The 23731-nt window shown below is 39.1% G+C and overlaps 1 protein-coding gene across 1 annotated transcript in view; it reads left to right on the top strand.

Annotated features, from left to right (window-relative positions):
- The window catches only part of CYTH3 (cytohesin 3), a 51690-nt gene that overhangs the window by 3205 nt on the left and 24754 nt on the right, over positions 1-23731 (top strand). The window contains exon 2 of the mRNA XM_084296069.1: positions 23204-23286. Within this exon, the coding sequence (XP_084152195.1) occupies positions 23204-23286 (83 nt within the window). The remainder of the gene's footprint in view (positions 1-23203; positions 23287-23731) is intronic.

A 23731-nucleotide genomic window follows, 5' to 3' on the forward strand; every position in this document is an offset into this window, starting at 1 on the left:
AAATCATGAAGCTTTTTTGGGGGGGTTAGAGCAGTTCAGTTGCCAGGCTGTGCTAGTTGGCCCGACTTGCAGTGACAGTGCCAGGTAGCACTTTGATTTCTATTATGCAGACAGGCGCTCATGAGGAACTAGACCAAGAGACCAGATCGTCTTGCAGAAGACTCAGAAGAATAGATTTGCTGCCAAACCAAATTTAGCAAGATGACTTCTGTTCTTCTGCATGGCAAAGCAGTTACACGTTTATAGGCAAAATCTGTTAAATGTAAGAAAGACATTTTCTTCTTAGAAAAAGTGTTTTTAAAAATGATTTATATATATATATAGTTATGTATTTCAACTTCAGGCAGTAACCTCTGGACGTGTTCTTTTTTTTTTTTTGTTTTTGTTGCTTTGTTTTTTTGTGCATTGTTGTGTCTTTCAAAGGTAGATGTTACAGACAGAAGAATCCATGTGGCCTGTGCATGGTTCTAGATGTTTGCTCTGCATTTGAGACTAAATCTGCATGTTTTGTTTATAATAAAAGAAACTAATGAAATAAAGAATTTATTTAGCATAGAAGAATGTTAAACATGTTTCACTCCAGACTCATCAAAGTGGATAACTTGTACTGGTGGTTTTAAAAAGTTGTCCCAGAAGTTCTTTGTAGCTTTAAATAACACTGGGGAAGTGCCAAGAATATAAAAATGCACCTGAGTGTTAGACTAACAACATGTAGGGATTCTAGGAAGAGGAAAAAGAGCAGATTTGAGGATACAGCACAAAATTAAACAACATAAATGTCTTCTGTTAGCCAGCAATGCTTCACAGTAAGTCACTTTTTGCTTAAATAAATATTTCTATGTGCTCAACCTACTTCACATTTATACAGGCTACCTGTTGGTTCAATAGGATCTTAATTTTTAGCTTCAAACACGTTAATATTTACAATGTAATCATTAATATTATTTATAATGTTATCGGAAAATGGGCATCTTAATTGCAATAACACTTTTTTTTTTTCCTGAGCCTAACATTCGATATACTTAGCTGTGCCTTGGCAGAAAATATTTATTTGCTGATAAAATTTCCAGAGGTTGCCAAACTTGACAAATAGTTAGGTAGCATTTGGTGTCTGGTGCATGGCGTGGATTTTAGTGGAACAGCATGCCTATAACGTAGCATCTGCATGTATTACTACATCTAGGGAAAAAAAAAACAACACCTGTAGGATTTACTGAGAGGAACAGAGCGTTTTTTGCAGAACGGTGTCTGGGAATCACGGTAATAGCCACGTGAAAGGGGGCTCCCCATGCGCTGCTGTTACAGGATGGATATTGCAGTCTTTTAATAGCAATGGTTCCATAAAAGCTTTTACAAGTTTAGGGGCTGCACGTCTCAAGGCAGCACAGGGTTTTCCAAGGTACATCCTGCGGTTCACATCAAATCTTTCAGTCTCATCATGTTTCTTGCCTCCCCTTCTTTCTTTATAGGATTTTGAACACTTTCCAAGGGAAAATTGATGGAATAAGGTTTGTCTGTCCTGCAGTTTCTTCTGCTTGCCGTCTTTTCTACCTGTGTCTCGCTCTTGCTAGCACTATAGAAAAGTTTGATCTCTTGCATTAAGAGCTTTAAGATGTTTCGCTTATACTGGAGCTCCATCTTATCTGCTGCTATCTTTTGCTTGCTTCCTTTCCCTCCCAGTGCAAACATGCTTTGGTCTGTTTCTTTTTACACCCTGTCTTTGGCCCCGTTTTCTTGTTGAACTACTGCCCCATCTCCTTTTCATGTTGAAAGTCATCGAATGAGCTGTTTGCAGTCGCCGTCTGAAGAGTATCTCCTCCAGGTTCATCCTAGGTCCTTTCCACACTTGTCCTGACCCCTTGTACTCAGAACATTCCCTTCCTTCTCTTTGTCCTGCCAGCTGCCTCTCGTACTGTTTACTATACTTTTCTTTTTGAAATCTTACTCTTTCTTGGCTTCTTTCAGTGTTGTCTTCTCACTCCCCTCCAATCTCGTTAATCGCTTTTTCATATGGAAGGTCATTTTTCTGCTTCCAAATTTTTGTGAAGATTTGCAGGATCCTGTGCTTGTCTTACTGCTCTCTTCCTCCCTTTTCCTTGTTCTGAACAATCAAATTTGCAAATAGATATCAAACTGTTGTGTTTAAAGGGATGACTCGCAGCATACACTGTCTGCTCTGGATCCAGTGCCATCTGTCCCAACTAAAATGCTGTCTTGTTTAGGATCTTAAGATTGCATAATTGTCATCTTAAGTTTAATGAGGCTAAACCAGAGCTGTTAATGTTGTTTCCACCCACTGCCTTTCTTGGTGTCCATGGGTGCACACATGGACATGTGGCACATCCCAAGTGGCTGTTGACAAGGAAGTAATCAGATGTTAGAATTTCTTCTTTCTTTCTTTAAAAAGTCTGTAGAAAAGTTGTACAAAAAAAAAAGAAATTTAAAAAGGCAATGCAAAACCTTTTGAACACTTTTGCAATCTTACTCCTGAAGTTAGGAAATAAGTTGCATGTTCCTATGCAATATTTGTTTTCCTGTTTGAGTACACGAATAAATTTAATCTGGTTATGGGATCCCACACTATGCTTTCTTCATACTTCTGCATGGGGCTAGGCAACACGTGGGGTAGTGTCTCGTGGTGACTGAAGCTGTCTGTGGGAATCCTTTCCACCTTTTTAAGGCAAAGTTATAGTTAAGGATGTCTGCCTCGCTTTGTCTTCCTGTAGTTCGTGAGTACTTAAGCAGGTACTGAAAGATAGCATTCATTGTAGTGAAGAGTTTGGACACACTGACCAGGGGTTTCTTTCACTGAGGATAAAATTAATCCCTTAGCAGCGAGTCTGCTGGGAAAGCTTGTCAGCTTGCAGGGCTGTAGGGCCACAATCCCACGGACGTGAAGAACTCGTGATATTTCACCTTAATATTCATAAAGACAAAGAAAATTTCATGTGAACAGACAAGAGTGGTGTTTCTGAGTTCTTCACTGTGCATTCGTTTAAAGCAGCGTGTTGTAGAGGAAAGGTATGCGACTTAGATAGTAAAAGTGGGTTTAATTATATACCATTTGTATAACTTTAGCATCTAGCAAATTGTTTTTAATTGCATATGACTTCCTTCTTTTAATTCCAACAATTTCATGGGAAAACTTAGTATTGCAAATTTCTTGGACAACAGTGTTTCCTTTTAGTGGGATAGACACACAAAATCCACTAGAAAACCATGTGTTTTGTGGTCCTCTGAGATTTGCCTGAAGAAGGAAATGGCTTGACCTATTTGGTTGCTATGAAGTAAAAACATTCTTGTTCTTTTTTTTTTGGTGAACATCTGTGTCACATTTATTTCATTACTTTCCGAAGTTCTTTAAGCCCATTATTCTGTATTATAAAGTTTTATTAAACAAACAAACAACAATGATACATAGCTGCTTCCACAACTCTGTTGAAGTTCTGCTGTCTACTTACACGTAGGTAGGATATAAGCGGGTAGCTTTTCCAATATAAGTTGACGTGCAAAAGGCAAATACAGACGTTATCTAATATTTCCCAGAAAACAAACAAGCACTTCTTTGACAAATTCAGTAGGATCTCATGGAGTTTAACAGGAAATGCAGCACGCTGGAAGCTTGTGAAATCTCAACCAGGACATGAAGTACTGGAGATCTTTGATCTAATTTTTCAATAGGTTGGACTTCTTGGCATGGCTTTACTAATTAGCCTAATTTTCAGATGCTCTGTTTATTATAAAAAGAAATAGCTTATGCCGGGAGTATGGAAGATTTGTGAAGGATAGATTTTACTGCCAGACTATTGATTAATAATGCTGTTGAATTTCTTAAGAAAATTGTGTTTAAAACAAGATTTGGAGGTAACTTAGTTTGTGACGATTGAATCTGAGTTTGGATCTGGCTTTCCCTATCAGATCTAGCAGCCCGGTTGGATTGTGAGGAGCTGCTATGGGTCCTTAATACCAAAGGAGAAAACAGTTGTTGATTTTTAGGTGAAATACCTCGAACTTTTTGAACAAAACAAGCAAGTTGTATGAAAATGATGAAACCCAAGTCTGTGGAAATGGTCTGGTATCTCTAAAGCTTTGCCTTCTCTCCTAGGAGCCCGGAATCTTTTTCATGTCTCCAGTGACATACCACGCATCTCCTCCTTACGGTATTCTATTTCTGGCCTCGTTCCCCATGCATTTATCTGCATAATAATGTGATTTTCTGCAGCTGGTTCGGAGCAGGGCTCGCGCGGGGTGGCCACGTAGAGCGCGTCTGCAAATTTGCTCGCCGTCTGCTGCCTCTCAGGGTGCAGGAGCGGCTGAGCAGCGACTGTGGGAATTCATGTTGGTGTCTCCCCTAGCCAGTTACCAGTTCTCACAAGGCTTGTAATATCCACCCTTCAGTCAAATTACATTGAAATTGAGTGGTACGCAAGACGTCGTTTGGCAGAAGGAGTAGATGGGGAGGAAAAGAGATGTATCCTGTCTCTCTCCTGTTCTCACACACATGCACACGCAAAAAAAAGGCTGAAAAAATTGGCATGTGCAAGCAGGGAAACTGCCTCTTGCTTTCTGTGAAAGGCACAGTGAGATGTAATCATTTAGTGAGTCACCTCTCCGTTTTTATACAAGAGCCTCATTAATAGGCAGTGTAACTTCCAGCATGGAGATGTGTGTTCGTACCGTCTGATCCTGAGTGCTAAATACCAGTCAGGTTGTTTTCCTGCTCCATTCCCAAGTTTTCAGATGCCTTTATTTGCTGTTACATTTTTGCTTTCATATATTGTAAATATCATGTTCCTTAATAAGATCTTTGTTTAGCTCATAAGCAACGTTGTCTGGAGGGTCAACTTCTGACCCGAACGGGTCCTGTTGCCTCATGAGGCATGCACAAGAGAGGGGAATAGGCAAAAGGGGCATTTATAGCTGCATATTACAAAATAAGGGATTATTGTCGTGTAAAGTAGCATTTCTTATATTCAGTAGTCAGATTTTGAGTACTTTTTTTCTTTTATTCTCGCTCATATAAGCGTGGACTAATGAACTTCCTGCCTCGTCATTCAAATCGACTGAAGAGGAATTTTCCCACCAGGCTCTGTACTCTTCCCGAGTACAACTTTGACCACTTGCAAATGCCATTTTTGAATTTGTGAAACTGCTGCATGTTTTTGTGGCTGTATCCCACAACTGGGGGCTGTGGGGGAAGGCTTTCCCAAGAAGTGGAGGTTAAACCAAGTGGCTGCAAGAAGCCCTGGTACGAAGCAACTCCCTTCCTTGGGAGGAACCTTGCAAGTTAAATGCATTTTCTGACCATGAAAATCCTCCCAACTTCAGGCTAGGGGCTTGGTCCTATGTAGGACAGCCTTGAGTCCTTCTTGAGAAGCCCCCAGGGACCTGCCCCCTTTCTTGTGCATGTAAGTGCTCGGCCGCTCAGGGTTGCCTACGCAGGAGCTGCTGTGTGCAGGCCATGCTGGCTGGTGATCCCTCACAGATCTATGGACTTGATTGCTTGGGGTAGGTAAACACGTGTCTGTATACCTTGTTGCGGTTCTCCCTTTTTTGTTTTTCTCCATTTTTGGTTCTCTTTCTCTCTTTTCTGTGTGGTATTCCCTTTGACTGAAAGGATCCTGCTTGGGCCCTGCCCAAACCAAGCGTTCGGTGTTTGGGGAGCTCGCCGGCAGGAGCCTCGCTCAGCCTGGAGGAAACCGTGGCGTAACCCTGGTGCATGCTAACTGGGGAGGACTCATTCTGGATGTGGTATCCGTCACGTAACACATTAATGGGCACGTTGTGTTGTGGAAGTCTATGTTTATAGTCTCAAAAGTAAATTTTTGTTTTAACCTGCTCTTCTGCAAGTCAGTTCTGACCTACTGTACCGCCCTTCTAGTTACTCAGATTATTATGTTCTGTACCTGCAACACTTCTAAAGGAGAGTCCAGCATTCATCTGGGGACAAGGAGCCTATCTGCGTGCTTTTTGCTTTGTGCTGCTACTCCTGAATTGCAGTTTGTATAGAAACTTTCTAAAGTGGAATTTGAAACTGGAAGCCAAGGTTAGTTGGATGCAAAGTTAGAGAAATGACTGTTGTGTCTATGAGAACGATTCCAGCCACAGAAGGGAGAGATTAAAGGCTTTCAGGTACATGACTGGTTTGCTGTTTCTTAGTGTAGCTGATGCTGGTGAATTCTGTGGACTGGGAATCTCAGCCTGGTTCTCAAGGCGAACTCCTGTGTGTGACGTGAGGTCAGCCTTTCTGGGCAGCCTGTGACACTGCAGTTTGCTGGAGGTGGTGTGCTCAGGACAGATAAATGGAGCATATGGAGTTGATTTTTTTTATTTTTTTTTTTTGGCTATAGGAAGTGCATTTTTGTGCATTAAATATAGTAACTTTCTCTTTTAAATATCTGAGAGGAAACTTCCCCCCCAGCGTTTTTGAAATCAAAATACATCTTTCTTCACCCTTGTTTTTTGCACTGTAAGTTGGAAGGACTGCAGTGTTTAGTCTTGGTTTTGTACCAATAAATGACATAGTCTCACATGAATGTTTTAAAAGATTAGGTGATATTTTATAAGTGCAAACATAAAAAGAAGGCTAGCTTAAGTCCTTCCACTATGAATTCAGTGATAAGCGTAGAGAGTACATGTTACGTCATTGTTCTTAATTGCTGAAAACTCATTTTCCTTTCATATTTTTTACCTGTGTTGCAAGCATGAAAAAGAAGCATGTATTATGAAGGGGAAAGGTTGGGTGAAATTGGTAATCCAAATTAAATACAAATAATACTCTAAAGTTTATGGAGCCTGTGGGTGGGTGGACTTGGCAGATACATCCATTGTGGTATGTTAGACTTGAAAGACCATATGGAGATGATTATTTTCTGGCATTTTGTAGTAAAGGTTTTTGAAGAAGGATTTTTATTATTATTATTATTATTATTATTTTTTTTTTTTTTAGAAAAAGGGGATGAAAAATAGGAAGAATAATTTCAGTTTGCATCGAGTAGTAAAATAGTTTGTTGTAGTAGCATATGGAAAAGCAATTTATTCAAAGTTAAGCTGCTAAAAGAAATTCTCCTACTGTTTTCCTATTGGCTTTCTTGTTTTGTGAACGCAGCCAGAGATCCTATGCAGCTGGGACTAATACAGGATCCAGCTGTAACTTTTTTTATTGTTGTTCAGATGTCCGGTGATGGTCAAATCTAAGTTATTGTGTGGAAATTCAGTAAAGGAAAAGGGCAGGGTGGGAAAAAAGTGACTCTCCTATAAAAATATTCCAGTAAAAGCAACAGGAACTAGGAGTATCCATTTCAAAACTCTGCCATAAATCCCATCCTGAAATACTTAAACGCCTTCAGATTTTGCTGTAGACTTTTAAGTCATCTAGGATTATTTATTTATTTATTTAAAAAAAAAAAAAAAAAAGTTGCCTGAATGGAATGGGAAGGTAGCCATACTTTTAGATTACTTTCGGAAGAAGGTATCAATTTATCACTGCTAGTACAAGATTTAGTTGAAACAAAATCCTCTGCTGTCTTTAAAGTATTGGTACAATCTGTAATGAGTTCTACAATGTTCATTGAGCAATTTTGACTTCACTTATGCTGTGTTTCACTAGTCTTTGTTTTACAGAGCGTAAGTATTTAAGGAGGCGAGAAGCCTAATATTTTTCTTCAGAGTTCAGCTTCCCTTAGGTATATTTTGTGCTTCCAACTATGTAGATGATGGTTTGGATCCAGGTTAAACAAAATGAGTGAGCAATACAGTAGGTACATGGAATTTGAGAATACTTAAGGATGACCAAAATAATGCATCCTGTATTCTTTCAAAACAATTTCTGTTTCTTTTTTTCTTTGTTAAAAAGGTCAAATTTCTTGAGTTTCTTTATAATTGATCCAGCCATCCTGTATGTGAGTTACTTCGGACCAATGATGCAGTGGCTGTTAGGTTTCTGCCTACCTTTCAGATCTTCCTTTCACACTAAATTTGCAAGTGGAGTCCTTCAAATGGCTATTAAACTTAACAATTCTGTTAATGCCACTGAGTCTTTAATTTTGAATGTAGTTACTCAATCACTTTGTAATTATGCTAGTCAAACTAATAAGTTTAATAACAATAGTATACAAATAAGTCCTAATTGACTGGAAGAACTAGCTTGAAATATTGTAAGTTATATTATTAGTGATAGAGGAATTTTAAAACATAAATACAGTCTACAGCATAATTTTGGAAAATATTAGTATATATACCTGCTAATTTTTTATTTAAAAAAAAAAAAGGAAAAAAAAAGATTTGCGGTGAGCCTGCTGGCTTGCCAGACAGCCTGGCATTTCACCCCACCGTGCTAGAACATAACAACAACAACGATTTATTTTCCTTCCTGAACTAGTAGGAGCTGATCTGTGACTTCAAAGTGGAAGTGAAATGTGGACAAAATGGTATGCTTTGAAGGCACAATACTTCTAAAGCAAATCAGTTGCAGTGTAGAAATCCCTATGTTGTCCATGCAGCTATGTAAGATGTAACAATCTTTGGAGTAGTTGTACTTGCCCACCAGTGTCAATGGTAAGAATGAGGAAGTTTTGTTCCTGTGGTAGGATTGCTGCAGTCCATGGTTAAGTGGTACTAACAGTTGGTTTTGTTTGTACGGTGACTGAATCTGTGTGGTTGGTTGGTGACTGTCAATGTGGTGATTATCAACATGGAGACTAAGAACATGTTTTGTAAACCTGCAACCAAATTTCTTTTTCTATATGGCATTTATTTCTTCTTTTTAATTAAGCAAATTATGGCATTCATTTTGCTGTGTTACTGCACTGGGTGTCATATATTGCATAGCTATGTTTGGGCTTTGTTGAGATTGATTCCTGTCCTGAGCACCCGTGTTTTATCTTATTTATAAACACAATATCATACATGCAATTAATACATGGATTTTTTTTTTTCCAACATCATAGTGATTAGATTATATCAGTATTGCTTCATTTTGTTTTGCAAGAATGGTATTAAAAGTTCTTCTGAGCAGTAGGTGTTATGATCCTAGATTGTAGAATGCCCAATGCCAGTTGTCTTTTGCAGAATTGGTTGTATGTAGACTCTGTCTGTGTCAAAGGCCACTAAAATACAGCAACTAGAATAAGGAATTATGCTTCAGGACGCTTTGGCTGCATTCATGGTGTATTTGAAAGGAAATTTAGGAAGTATTGCCTAGAGAATGAAATATGCCAGCTACACTGAAGAAAGCAGTGTAATAATGTCTTGAAAGAGAGAGAATGCTGCAGTTTTTTTTAATTGTTACACTTTTTATTTTTCTCTAGCACTCATATGGACCTAGAAGTTATCCTATCACATTTGAAAATCATCAGAAGGTCCTTCTCACTTTATTGAAATAATTGTATGATAATTCTGTGAAAGTCTTGGCTTTTCACAACCTCATTTAACGTTTTAAAGAAAGGGTTTAGTGCTGAACAAACACATGTTAGCCTGATAGCATTTTCCTGTATTTGAATTGAGAACAGTTAAATGACTCCAAGAAATTTGTTGTTGTAGATAATGAATTTTAACATAGAATATGTGCATACAATAAATCTCTTCAACTAATCAGTCTGCTTCCTTTCCCTCCCACCCCCTTGCAGCTGGACGTTCCTCAGCCTTTGCTGCTATATCTTGCTTCCTCTCGAGACTTTCTGGAATAGAGTTAACAGTGGTGGCAGGGATCAACGAACAATGTAGTGATTATATTCTGCGGGTCTGTATAAGTTGTCTTTTTCCATTGCTATTAATTCATATGGAAGCTATGTCATCTATTCAGTATGAACACATTATGTGTGCCATGCAAAGTTGCGTGTCGCGGTACTTAGTGAAAACGTGTGTATCGCCATTCAATCAGTAGGGAGTATTTTTAGATTTCATTAGTGAGCTCATAAGTTCTTAGCTGGAACAATGCAGGATGGCTAGACTTCCATTGACAGTTTGCAATTAATTAGACTTTGTGTTTCTTTGGCATATGGGAAGACATTTTTTAAACTACAACTGCAGGAAAATTCAGGAAAAAAAAATTTCTGTTACAGCAGAGTTCATCCTCAAGGTTTACAACTGCAGAGACAAGGGGAAACATCTCATGTTTTCTAACAACCTGATTCAAAATTTGTGTAAGAGCAGTGTTTGTTGACTTCTTTTCTTTAAGGATCCAAAGGTAATCTTTCAGAATTTGTTTCTGAATGTTTAGAGAGATTGGCTGGACGTCTGTGGATGTGGCACTTGGTTTTTCTGGTTGTGCTTCAAATATTTTAACAAAGTTTAAGGTCCAAATCAATTTGAACTAGCTTTTGTAAAATTTTGATGTGATGCAGACTGCTCTCTACATGGCTGTATGCTGTTGGGATTAGGTGGCTCGGTAGCAAAAACCTATGCTTAATAATGCCACCATTGTTAGTAGCAACTGCCTTTCTCAGTGGGCAAAAAATACTTAAAACAAGAGAGTGTCAGCAAACAGCATTCACTGGGTGTTTTGTACCCAGAGCCGTACTGCTGATTTGTGAAAAACGGAAGGATCTCTGCACGGGGTGGACAAGTCTTCTCCCTGTGCACCTCGCTAGCTGTGCCCATGGAGGTGCAGACAAACACACTGTTGGCGCAGAGTGCTCAGCAGAATTTCCAACTTGGTGTTTCTGGTTGCCCTTAGGCAAATTTAGGATGATTGCGACTGTTAATGAGTCAGATTTTTTTCAGCCTTACACAAAGTTTGTGTACTGAAAGCTCATGCCAGGTAAAGCACTGCTCCGAAGGGAGCGATGAGCTCTTTGGAAATTTGCTTCTCAGAAGCTATATATAACCACATTGTCTTATGAAGCTGGTATCTGCAGTTAAAGACAACATGACTTGCTGTACGTTTTACTAGTTTAGCATAAAGTGCTATCTTTTATTGGTACCTTTTGCACTGTGGTGAGGGGTAACAGAACTAAAGCATTTGGTCCCATTCAGTTGTTTCCTAATCGACAAAAATGTTTGCTATTTGAGCATGGCAGGATGAAGTGGAAATCTGAGTAAGAACGTTTATAAATAGGAGCAGCAGGAGTCGAGGGATTTGGAAAGAGGTTGGGGTTGAATGCCAGTTAGTTACTTAAACCTTTGTAAACCTTTCTCTCTTCAGTTTCAGGGAAAATGCTGAATTTAACATGCTATAAGTCTGAGACAGAGAGAGTAATAGAAGTTCATTGCTTAGATCTTTGAAGTTGTAGGGGTACAGATTGATACTTGTTAAGCACTTAGCTGAGGAAAAATGATTAACTTAATAAAGTACAAAAATACATGGTCAGATTATTTTTCATTGATCTCTGGAAGGAACGCAGTGACTTTTTTGTCAATATTAGGCAGGAAAAACAGCCTAGAAAGTGCAATGTACTATTTTGGCAGATCTGACTGAAACTGTTTGGAAAAGTTTAAATAGAAGAATGTATTTATTCAAAGGAGTTTTTGCTTGGAGTGCCAGAGGATCTGCTTGAAGTATGAAAAAATATGTATTTTTTTCAACATAGAACTTATGTCTACTCTAAAAAATAAATAAAAAGTATTCAGACTTTTTAAAAGCATGTTTAAAGCGAATGTGCTTTATTTTGGAAGTATGATGAGCCACATTTGGTATAAACTACCAATTGTCTTTTGCCAAGCTAAGAATGGGAGAGCAGGGGTTTGACCTTACAGTAAGTGATCCATCCAGCAAACTTCTTATCAGTGAACCAGAGAAAAAGCTCTTTTATATCTGGATTAGTGACCTGTCAAGCTAATTGTTGCACGGAGTGATGGCAACCAACAATTCACAAATGCTAAATATACTCTTGTGTGAGGAATTTGAAAACGCTTTACAGTCTTAAACTAAGCCTTATTGTTCCTTCACTAAGAAACCTATAAATTTCTGACCTCTTGAAGTCTCTTCTTGGGCTACAGAACATGTGGCCAGTGGGCTTGTTGATGTCATAGCAAAGTGCTGGAACCATTGGAGCTGAAGATGACCAAGAAGTAAAATATTGTATGACCTAAAGTGCATTTTCCTTCAGGTATTGCAGCTCAGCAGCTTCCATAGCAGGTATCAGGGTTACTTTTTTTGGACGAGACTGAGAACTTGGATGGTTTGCAATGTCAGGTATCCTATTTAACACCCTGGAGCTCATCTTCTTTTGGAGGAAAGTAAATGCTACTCAAGCAGTCATTTGATGCTTGAGTAGTCCTACCATGGCACTCTCTGGTTGCTGTCTGGAGACATTCTTTGGAGAACGAAGACTGCTTTCAAATCCAGCATTTGCTCTGCTTCCTTTAGCCTGCAACTGATCTTGGAAAATGAATAAATAGAAAGCTTCTGCAATAAATATTGCTTCTGAAATCTAACTCCAGAGCTGTCTCAGGCAGGGGTGGGGGAAGGGGAAGGATGAGTTTTCCCTTGCTTTTTCTGAAAATTGGATTTGTGTGCTTTAGAAAGAGCCAGCAATCATAAGTAACTGACTAATGCTCTCCACTAATGAGTGAAGTACAGAGAGCAGCTCCCTCATTGCCAAGAGTAGATGTTACTGGAAAATTATGACAGCAAGACGGGTTGAGCCCCAGACGTTGTGCTGGGAGCACGGTAGGTCTGGTGAACTGCACCCACATCTAAAGCAGGATTTAAGGGTACTGCTGGTGGGCAGCCATGGGGTCTGCCCTCTGGGCCCCCCCCCTGCAGCTGCTCAGCGACATTCCTGTCGATTTTCCATGCTGTGACTCAAAATGAATCTGACAGGAATGTCTGTTGCTGCTCTGGTGTGCTTGCTTTATGAGCCTTTTTCCAGGTCTGTCCTAGGAAATGTAGGTGTGAGCCAGCCAATGCTTTCCTCGCCTCTAGCAGGGGGTGCTGTGGTAGGGGAAAGCTGAAACACATCACTGCAAATTTTTTCTTCTCATAGTGTCCTTTCAGAAGTTGAAAGGATCAGTGTGTTCTTGTTTGCTTCTCCCACACCCAACAGATGATGGAATAATCTCTGCTATTTGGGAATTGTCCTGTCCTTGGTCCAGGATGCTTGGATGTTGGAGCTGGAATCTGCCTAGGCTGGAAGCGAGACGTCTGTGGTTAGTCCAGTCATTCGCAGCAGCTACTGGGAGGTGCGTGCCAGTGGGAGATGCTGAATTCCTGGGAATCATCCCGTATCCTCCAATGTGAACATGGAGCCAAACCCTCTTCAGTGGTAACAGTAGCTCAAGCAATCCAGCTTCCCGGTCTGCTCCATATTGCGTGTGCTTGACCTGATTTCCATCAGTAGCTGGTGCTGAATGCTGCCTGGGGAGCATGTATATACGTGACCACTCCTGTGCCCTGCGGGGAGAGCGGCTTTGGTGGTGGCTGATGACCTGGAGGTAGCCAAGTGCTAACCATTTCCCTTTTTACATTAGAAGAGAATGCAGCATAACTCACAAAGGTGGATAATTGCTTATTTTCTGACCTGGATTTGAACTAGATGATGTCTTTGTGCTGTACAGCATAATGTCAGTCGGCCGAAGACTTGATGGGAATCTGTTAAACCTTGTTTATCTGAAATTTTGTCATCTGGCAGTTGTTTCAAGTTTTTAAAATTACTGTCAGCATTGCCTGTATGCTTGTCTCCATTAGAAGCAAATAGCTCTGTCATAGAAATTTGTCATGGGATCATCCAGTCCCTTTCCATCCCATTCTTCGTAGAAATCTTTATAGTAGTATGCTGTGTGATACAATATGCTTTTATTGGGCAAGATCATAAATGCCCCAAGTTAAAAAGTGCTAAAAGGTATTGTATGTGCAACTTCTGGAACTTAAAGGATCTAACTCTTGGGAAGCTATTCAATCTTAATTTTTGAATTTCAGAGTTTTCCTACTGTAGTCAGGCTAAATCCACTGATCTTCAGCTGCCCTTTTATCGCACTGTAATGAATGAACGGTTTCAAATAAATATGCGGTATCTTTCATGTGTCACTTAGCTGTGCATACTTGGCACGGTGGTCTGTTGCTTTCACCACCTAGATAACGCTGAGGAGGAACCCTGATTTGTTTCCCAAGACTCCCACTTAAAGTGGCTGCTGTGTGTTGCAGACGGGTGCATAATTTGCTATCAGCTGTTACCATGGCCTCTCCTGGCATTGTTGCTGGATCAGTCTCTCACTCTGGAGTGCTGAAACACAAGCCAGAATTAGAGAATTTGTTGTGACCTGGATCTTTCTGTGAAAGTCAACAAGAGAAATATGAAATCTGCAGTTTTTACAAAGACTGTATTTTGTGTTAACACTTACAGTAACACTTACTGTGGGCTTTCAAATGCAAACATCAGAGGAACGGAGTTCAATTTCAGCTGTAGCACAAAGTAACCTATGTTTCCTCGGTTCTGTGCATAACGATTGCTCAATAGGGAGGAAAAATACTATTGAGTTCTCCCAAAATTACATCTTCATGAGATTCTGCCTTGCAGCATACATATTGATGGGGAAGAAATCTTTTGATTCTGTTTGACAATGTTTTTTTGATCTGATGTAGCGTAAAGAAAAGGCTTGACACCTCTTAATTTTGGAGTCGTAATATCATCTGCATGTTTACTGGTGGTGTTGCTACACAGAGCTGATTCTGATCACCCTTTCCCATTATTCACTGTGGGGAAAATCAAATATAATCATTTTGCTTAAAAGCTAAAATCTAAGAAAGTTTTAAGGCAATATAAATAACGCAGCAAGACAATAAAAGAATGCATTTTTACTTTTAGTGCTTAGCACTGCAAAGGTATTGCTTTTGTCCTGCATTATTTTAGTGTTTTCCCTTTTGAAAGAGGACGGCGATGTGAAGGTGATGGTGTACTTACTAGTATATGGGTGTAACACTGTAATCTGACTGGCGATTCACCAGATTTCTTGAACAGTTTTTGGAAATCCATACCAACAAAGGCACGTGCTAACTTGGGTAGTGTTTCCACTATCTGTGCTAATCTGTTAATAACCCACCCCAAAAGACATCCCATTACGTTGTGACCAACATCTCCCTTTATGATTTCCACATTAGTTAGCATAAAAATTTTCTGTATTTATTCAATATGCATGACCATGCATATTTTAACACTGTATTATTAATACCAGTATTAATTTATTTGGGTAAGAGACTTAGAATGTAAGTTAAACCCAGCTTTCTTTCCATATTCAGTGATCTGTATTTACATACTTTTAAAAAGTTGGCCTAGAAGCATCTTCTGATCTTGAAGCAGGAGCTGAGTGACTTCAAAAGAAAAATGCGCCTAAAAGGAAATCCACACTTATCTATTTTTAATATCAGGTTGAACTACTTTTAGGATTTAGAGGATACAGGCTGCGAGGGTGGGGTTTGTGGGCTGGGCTGAGCTGGTTTTAGGGCTGGCTGATGTTTCAAGGGTTGCTGCCCCCTCTGCCTCCCTCTGCCAGGGCTTTTGCTGTGCCTATTGCTTTGGCTTGGGCAGCTCTGTGATCCTTGTGTGAAAGCGTTTGGCTTGCTAAACTGGCAGAAAACAAACCCAGAACAAGGCGGGATGCGGGCAGGGCTGTAAATCCAGCAGCAAGTGGCAAAGCAACTCGCGCAGAGCTGCTCTCTGTGTGGTTTTTCTTTCCTCCACACATGACACCCCTTCATTTGCTTGAAGGTGGTTCTTTTACTTGTGTTTGCAAAACACTTGGTTTCCTAATGGAAGTGCATCAGAATGATGAGACAAGGTACATTAGTGAATATAAGATGTAGAGGAGGTAAGTGTAGTGTAATCATGGTCTTCAGTACTGCCTGTTCATAAAAATAACAGGGATGGTAAAAGAGAAGTGCTCATTAACTTAAACAAACACTGCTTTCAGATGGCAGATATGCGTGTCAGTGGCATAATTAGGAAATAAAAAGCAAGGCGGTTGGCTCTTCGGTTGTTTCTATCGACATATCTATCTAGCAGGGTGAAGATATAAAAGCTGTTGTAAAGCTGTACCTATTTGTGCTTCACTGCTGTTGGGAAGGGCAAGTAGGAACAGCGAGGGTTAGCTGCTCATGTGAGCTGTAAAAAGCCTTTGTACACTCGTCTGTTTCTTTACAGCTGTTGTTGCTCCTGTTATCAGCATGGGCAGATTGTAAAGATCCATATGCTGCGGTCGGTCGCTGCAAACTCCTGCTCCATCGAGTTCAAGAAACACATTTACTGTGGTTTATACGTTATAGATGTAAGCATATGTGCAGCTGTCTCCTGTGTGTGATAGGTGAAACCCTAATGCTGGCTCTGGGAAGGCAGGTAAATGGCATGGACTGGATTGTGTGTGTGTGTGTATGTATATATATATATATATATATATATATATATATATATATATATATATATATTTCTTCACAAATTGGTGTTTTTTAGACCCTGCTTTTGCACAACTTCAGAATTCCCTACTTTCTGCTTGACTAAGCATGGTAACACCAACTAAATTATATGTGGGCATTTCTGACCAGGACAAAAAACATAATTTTGTGTTATTTGAAGTCATTCTTACACATTATAACATAATGCGTAAGAATGACTTTAATTCTTTCAATTAAAAATAATGCTTGATTTTTCCAAGAAGTGATTATGTACCTGGCAGCAGTTAGCCTGCTGTCTCTTTTCTGTGTAGAATAAAAATGCATTTTATATTTCCAATTTTTTACGCTTTTTGTTCTTTCAATAAAAAAATGTTGAATGGGAATCTGGTATAACTAGAACTGGTATAACTAAACCTACCCTGCAGAGGAAATAAACCAATTTCTAAACATAAGAGATTTAGTGGGTCATGTCAGAGGGAAACTGTTTCCTCTAAATTCCTGAAAATACATTTTTGTGTAATAATGGATTTAATACTAAGTTGGGCTTTTTCACATATTAGTAGAAGCCCCAGAGGACAGGTATCTTAGCTATGAGTTGCTTGTGAAGTATCTCCTTGTCCTAGAGGGAAAGATGTTTTCAGCAACATCTTGTAATGGTGTGCTTTCCGGTAGTTAAACAATTACAATGATGGATGCGCGTTTGAGGCTCTCTTCTGGGTTTTGCTGCTAATGTGCTTTCTGGTCACAGCATCCCTCGTGACCGAAAACTCTCAAAATAACTCTGCAAGCCATGGACTCAGTCCTAAATTCCTCATACCGCTAACTGGTAATTTTGTGTGCAAAAGGATATTGTGTAAAGGTTTATTTTCACTGTTAATGGACGTGTGAGCACTACTGTGCTAGAACGTGCTCAGCAGTGACTAAATAGCAAAGATTAATGCAGTAGGATAGTTGGATTTGGTTGCCTTTAAAAAATAAAAATAAAACTAGTCTTACTGATTGAATTTAATGCAGTTATATTTCGTTTTCACACTGAAATAAATCCGTGCAGGAGGATGTCCTCCTACAAAACCCTCTGTGGAATTTTTAATAGCCACAAGTGGTCACAGCTTTGTTTATACGTCTTGCCTGAAAGCTGGAGAATGTTCCTATAATTAAGTTTAAAAAAGGGAGCGTGTAGGGGGAAAGGAAGAGAGTAGCCTGAGAATATCCGTTGAGACAAATGTCCTGAGACGATCAGATTTGTTCTCAGGATGGATGTGTATTATTTTTAAAGGTCAGAAGAAACAGTTGTGCAGAATCTGTGGATGGGCAAGGATAGGTTTGTTTAGTTTTAAGCCTCGTGTTGTGTAACTATCTTTGTACTCGTGAGATACTTCAGTAGCAGCAAAATGAAATCTATCTGTTCTATCTAAATGAAGCTCTTTGCTTGGAATGGGAGTGCTTAACATCACCCCTTTGGGGCTGACACGGTAGGAGGAGAGTATTTACGAAACCAAAACTTCGTTGTGTCAGTAGTCAAGTGAGCTAGAGAGTCAGTGTTATCTATTGATAGATACTGAGGAGCTTTTTTGTTTCTGGCTAGGGATTATTTGGTGTTCTCTTGAGAATCTGAACTCTGAAATCACATGAAGTGGTGGAGCAAGATTGCGTTACCTCTTAGCCAGTGAATGCTGGGGGAAAGACTAGTAAGGGAAGATTTTCAAACACAGGAATTCTGTTGGTTCATGTAACATCACTGGAGAGGATTTATTTTTTGCTACTGGAAAAGATGAGGGATGTGGATTTAGGAAGTACTGGATTTGTCTCTCTTATTTAGGGATACACTCCTAATTTGCAGTGACCTGTGGCATGTTCCTTGTGTGTTGGTCTGTTGCAGTTCTTTCTCAGTGCGCAGAAGACTTGGTTATTTTTTAATTTTTGGTTCCTGCTTGCTCAAAAATGCCACATTTGGATTGATGGCATTTAAGTCATGCTATTACATTTGCTTCATGCTTTAGTAAATGAAGGACAAAAATGTAAAGTGAAGATAAAACAGTTGAAGATGTAAAGAAATTATCTGGAAACAGGAATGTAAAGAATTGCATTTGACAGTTGAATTTTCTATTTTTTAATGATAATTTTTATGACCTTCAATGTCAGCATCTGAGAAGTGAATTGATTCCCATGCTTTTTAGTAGGACTTGTAGAGAGAAATGAATACTGAAGGTGCCTTTGTAAGCTTCAGAGTTCTGGGTTAATGCCCGTGTTTGGATGCTGTGCTTGTGTTGCTGATAGTGGAAAATGATTAAAGCGGCATCATCACAGCTACAGGACAAAGCACTGATTGCTATGGCAAACTACAGTTTGTTTTTTGGTTTTGGGATGTGTGTTTTTATGGTAACACCTTTAGTGCAAACAAACCTGCATTAAAAGTGCATATTCTGATAAGTATTTGTTTACAGGAAATTCATCTACATGTATTTAGTTAGTTACAGTAATTGAACAGAAATGGGCCAAGTTGGAATATGTATTTAGCCTTTTTTTTTAATGATTTCTTACTATTTTTTAGTACTAGCAAGATTTATACTGTTGTCTTTCATTCTGTTTTACTACTTGGCCAGGAATATAATTTGGATTTAGAACAGTGCCGTGCCTATCTAGTAAAATCATCACTAGGCAAATTGTCTTTCTGTTTAGTAATAGCTGAAACTCTGAAGTTTTAGAAAAAGGAAGGGCTCTCCCTGTGAGCTGAAGGGTTTTCTCATGAATGACTCACGTTGGAAATAGAACATTGTCTTTATTTAAAGATTAGAAGATAGCATGAAAGTGTGATGCAACTCCAGTTTGTTCACTATACCAAAGTGCTTTTCCATCCAGCTCTTTGTTCTCTTTCAGTATTTAAATGTTCATGCTAACTCCTCCCATCCTGTCTACTTTGTGTTTAGAATTGGTGAAAGACCAAAAAAAAAAAAAAAAAAAGGCTTGGAAGTGACTCAGAGGAGAGAGCTAGGAAATTTGTCTTATGGAACAAATAGGTAATTTGCACTCAAGGAGCACTTGTATGTGGAGGGTTATATGGGCACAAGCTTTAAAAAAAATAATCTTAAGTGTTCTAGCTAGCAAACACTTGCCTGCACATTCAGTACAGCTGAATGGAAGCAGTCTTCTCAGAGCAGACATCCCTTGTGGCATGGACCTGCTTGCTGAGGTCTGTGGAGGTGCTTCAAGGCACTGTGGTTACTCTTCAGGCATCTTTGGTCTCATGTTTGCTTGACATGAGCCAAATGTCAGCCTGGATGTCACACTTTTCGGCTGTAGTTTTGGAACTTTTTGAATAAATGAATTTTTCTTTTCAGGTTGGAAGCATGGCAAGCACTAGCTCTGGTGTCTAAGGATGCCTGGGCACCACAGCTCCGCAGGTTTCCTTTCCAAAGAAAATTCTGTTCAGGCTCTCGCTGCGGTGCCTGCTCTGCAGGTTGTGGAAGGCACCTCGCACACAGTGAGACAGACTGATTGCCATTCAGCCCTACTGCTGGGGAAACGTTTTATCTGTTTAGAAGTAGGATGCTGAGTTTTTCTTCTGTTTTCGAATCACTAGAGATCAATGAAAAAGAAAGAATATTTGAAGTGAAAAATAGAGTAGATCCTTCCTTGTAAGGAGAAGGTTTAAGTAATGGTGCGTGCCCTTTTGCATTAGTGATTTTTCTTTTTATTTTTTAGCAGCAGTTGAGTATTTTCTACTGTGTTTTTTTTCTTTTTTTTTTTTTTTTTTGTTCAGATCAGGTAGGAGCATCATGCAGTGTTAGTGTATCAAAAACCTTCATTGAAATACAGAAATACTGTTGTTAAATTTTGCTTTAAGGAGGAGAATTGAAACACCAGGGACACCAACCATGGCTGAGGTCATGCACCCTCCTGGAGCAGACACCCGTAGCCTCTGAAATTGCAGGCTGTAACGCCCCGTGGGCAGTTCCAAAATGTTCTTGGTGAGTTTGTGTGCCCATTGGTATGCTTCCTCATCAGCATGAACAGAAGTGCTGGAGAAGGGCAGCAGTGATGGTACACAACCAAAAGAAGGCTGAGAATAAGACAAACACTTTCAGTATTATCTTCCCCACCTGCCAATTTATGGTGGCAATAGGACCGTGCGCTTCCTACAATTAAAGAATCCCTTCTCTGTTGCTGGTGTGAGTGGATATAAATACCGACTGCACCAGTAGTGGCTGGAACCTGAGCAGTACTGTGACCCTTGCTTAGCTCTAGCCTGGTTTTTTATCCTTATCAAAGGCTATTGGAGTCCTTTGGCTCTGATACTAATACCCTTACTTAAAGATGTTGCAGTAATGTGGAGTTCCCTCTAAGTACTCTCTTCTGAGTGCTCTGTAAGAGCTCTTAGAATCTTATTTTCTAGCAGATTTTTCTTGTCTTTCATCTGGCAGATAGATACTTGATGTTATTTCCTAATGCAAAAGACAGTCTGACTCCATTTAGTTTATTTCCTTTTTGTCTAACAGGATTATTAATTGTGTTGTGAGGGCTGTCTCCCTGTTGCTGCTGTGATCAGAGGGAATGAAAAAACCCAGAAGACAGACTCAGAGAGCTGTAGGAAGAGGACTTTGGTGTTTTATTTCTTTATTTTGGTGTTTTATTTCTTTTCCTTCACTTGGTAGCCTGAGCACAGAAAACTGTCATCAGTCATGTTGATTTAAAATAGAAATTCTACTTGTCCCAGATATTCCACACTTTCACTGGGTAGTAACGTAAAGGAAAAGGAACTGCAGCAGCACTAACTGGCGTTAGGCTTCGGGCGGAGTTAGTGGTAGCAGCAAATACACTTGGCTTGAAGGCAAACCAAGCACCATCTGTGGATACTAAATACTGAAAGCTTTAAGGTTATTTTCTATTTGCCTTCTGTTTAGTATTGCTAGTTACCGGTGAAGGTGAGATCAGCCAAGTCTCTGCTATGGCAGGAAGTGTGTAAGTGGAGGACTTACTGATACTGCAAAGTCTAATCTAATTTTGTCTACTAATCTAACACTGCAAAAATGCTTTAATGATACTTGAGCATACTTCCCAGCTAGGGGAGTCATAGATTATACATGTTTTGCCTTTCAAACAATCAACATCGGGTAACAGACTTGAGTTTTGTTGTTTTCAGTCCTCAGATAACCAAGTTAACTCTGGTGTATGTAGGTACAGAGTGTGTGCATAGGCACAGAATCTCTTGAGTTTGGATGGTTAAAATCTTTGAGTACATGAGACAATGGTGCGATCCCTTGTCTAAGCATCACACGTGTTTCTGAGGTTTGATGTGAAAAGATTTAACCAGTATTTGCATGAAAGGAACGTTTAAAAATGGGTGAGTTTCTGATCTGACGAGGGGAAAAAGCAGGTAAACATCGAAGTCTAGTATTCTTTCAACAGAAGCCTGTAATTTCCTAAACTGGAAGTAATTCAATCATGTCTGTATCTGGAATAGCTAAATGAGATCATCTCCCATAATTACTTCATGTCTAACAAGCTCTGTTGCCGTTTGGATTTTATATTATGATTTGGATCCTAAAAGGAAAGGAGCTTAACCACTGGATGTCAAAAGTAATCAATATATTTCATTATTAAGGTTTGAACAGAGGCTGTGTTTCAAGAGTCCAAGTGAAAAAACTTTTGTCAAGCTGAATCTTTGCTCGTGATCCTGTAGTGTCCATTAAATGTATATATGACATGAGGAAACACCCTTGGCCTTCTGAAGTGACTGCACGGTTGGTTGTTACTGTTGGTACAGAACCATATAAATAACTTAATTATTTTTGTTGTTCCATTGGAGCTGGAAGGAAAAGCTGTTCTATAAATAAGGAGCAATTTCCAAGAAAGTGGGTAGTGTTAAAACTGTTATTACAGGATTGTTGCAAAGGAGGTGAATATTTGTGGTTGGTGTGCTACTGCTGTACAAGTAAGTGAGCGTAATCCATGGCCAAGCAAGTTTCTTGCTGGTGAAGATCTGATTGCTTGAGAAAAGCAGAGGTTTTGTGCAAATAACTTTTTGTTTGTTAGTTGTCAGAGACTGCAGGGTAAGGGACTCTTGCTAGAGTGGCTGACAATCACGCAGGAAAACATCTGCATCTTCAGAGGCAAATACTTTTTATCAGCAGGGTAACGTATTTGTTTTAGCATGGCCAAGGAGGTTCTTCAAATTGAGTTAAATGCTTCAGACTCACTCAAGTGGTGCTACACAAAAGCAGAACTTCATGATAGGCTCTATTCAATAACGGATTGTAACTGCATATTTATTTGTAAAGAGCAAACATGTTTATCCAGCTGATGGAAAGTAATTGCTGTTGGGGATGTCTGTAGTGTTCTACTTACCTCTGTCTCATATGTACGGGTAAAAAGCAGCCAAGTAAAAGGTTACTCTTGCAGTTATGATGTGGGAAATCAGTATCAGGATGCACATCTTGATAATGAGTTTTGTATAGTCTTGGCTTTTCTTTGGCTTTCCCCACCTGCAAAACGTTAGGTGAATGTATTTTGAGTGATAATTTACTTACATGAAAAATTTTGGTCCATGACTAAAATAACTGGAATGGTACCAGACTTCGGCAATTTAACTGTGGAAATAAATCTTACCACGTATCATATGATAACGAGTTCCCTTAAATTGTCTAGGCTTCTTTTGAAGGACTGATTCTGTCCCTAGTCTATTACGTTATTTATGATTTTACAAAATAGAATTTCAGTAAATTTGCTTTTTTTTTTTTCTCTGTAAATATTTTTACTGAAAATAATTGCAACTAAAAAAACTTTCCTGTAAGCTTGTTTTTCTTAATCAAGTTTATTCAGTTTTCTGCTATGAGTTACGTTAGCAAATGCATGAAAGGCTATGTTTTGCTCTTATTTCAGTGCCTGATGACCTCTCCATAGAAGAAAGAGAAGAACTTTTAAATATTCGTCGCAGGAAAAAAGAACTGATTGATGATATTGAGGTAATTGATTTATCTGTAAATTCCTTAGGAGACTACTTCAGTAGATGAAATTTATAACAGACTACAACATTTCTCTGTACGTATAAATCACTGTACGTAATGGTTTTAAAAGCATGTAAATGGCCTAAGCTAAAGCTTACTAATTATCAATAGGATTTACAATTCATTATGTGCTTTTAAAAATGTTAACTTCTGTATTTATGTAACGCATTATGCGTATATGTACACATTTGATTTGTGTAATCAAGAACTCAAGAAGCAGTGGATTTGTATATAGCATAGGAGCGAGAAAGAAATTTGGGTAAATAAATCTTATATTGAGGTTGGTAATGACAGTTTGGTCTTGATCTTCTGACATGAGCATATACTTGAATGATATACTTCAGATCAGCGATTCAGTTGTGGTAAAATCTTTAAACAAGGTATCTAAAGAAACCATGAGATT

The sequence above is a fragment of the Netta rufina genome (genome assembly GCF_964035555.1).
Source record: "Netta rufina genome assembly, chromosome: 15".
Lineage (NCBI taxonomy): Eukaryota > Metazoa > Chordata > Aves > Anseriformes > Anatidae > Netta > Netta rufina.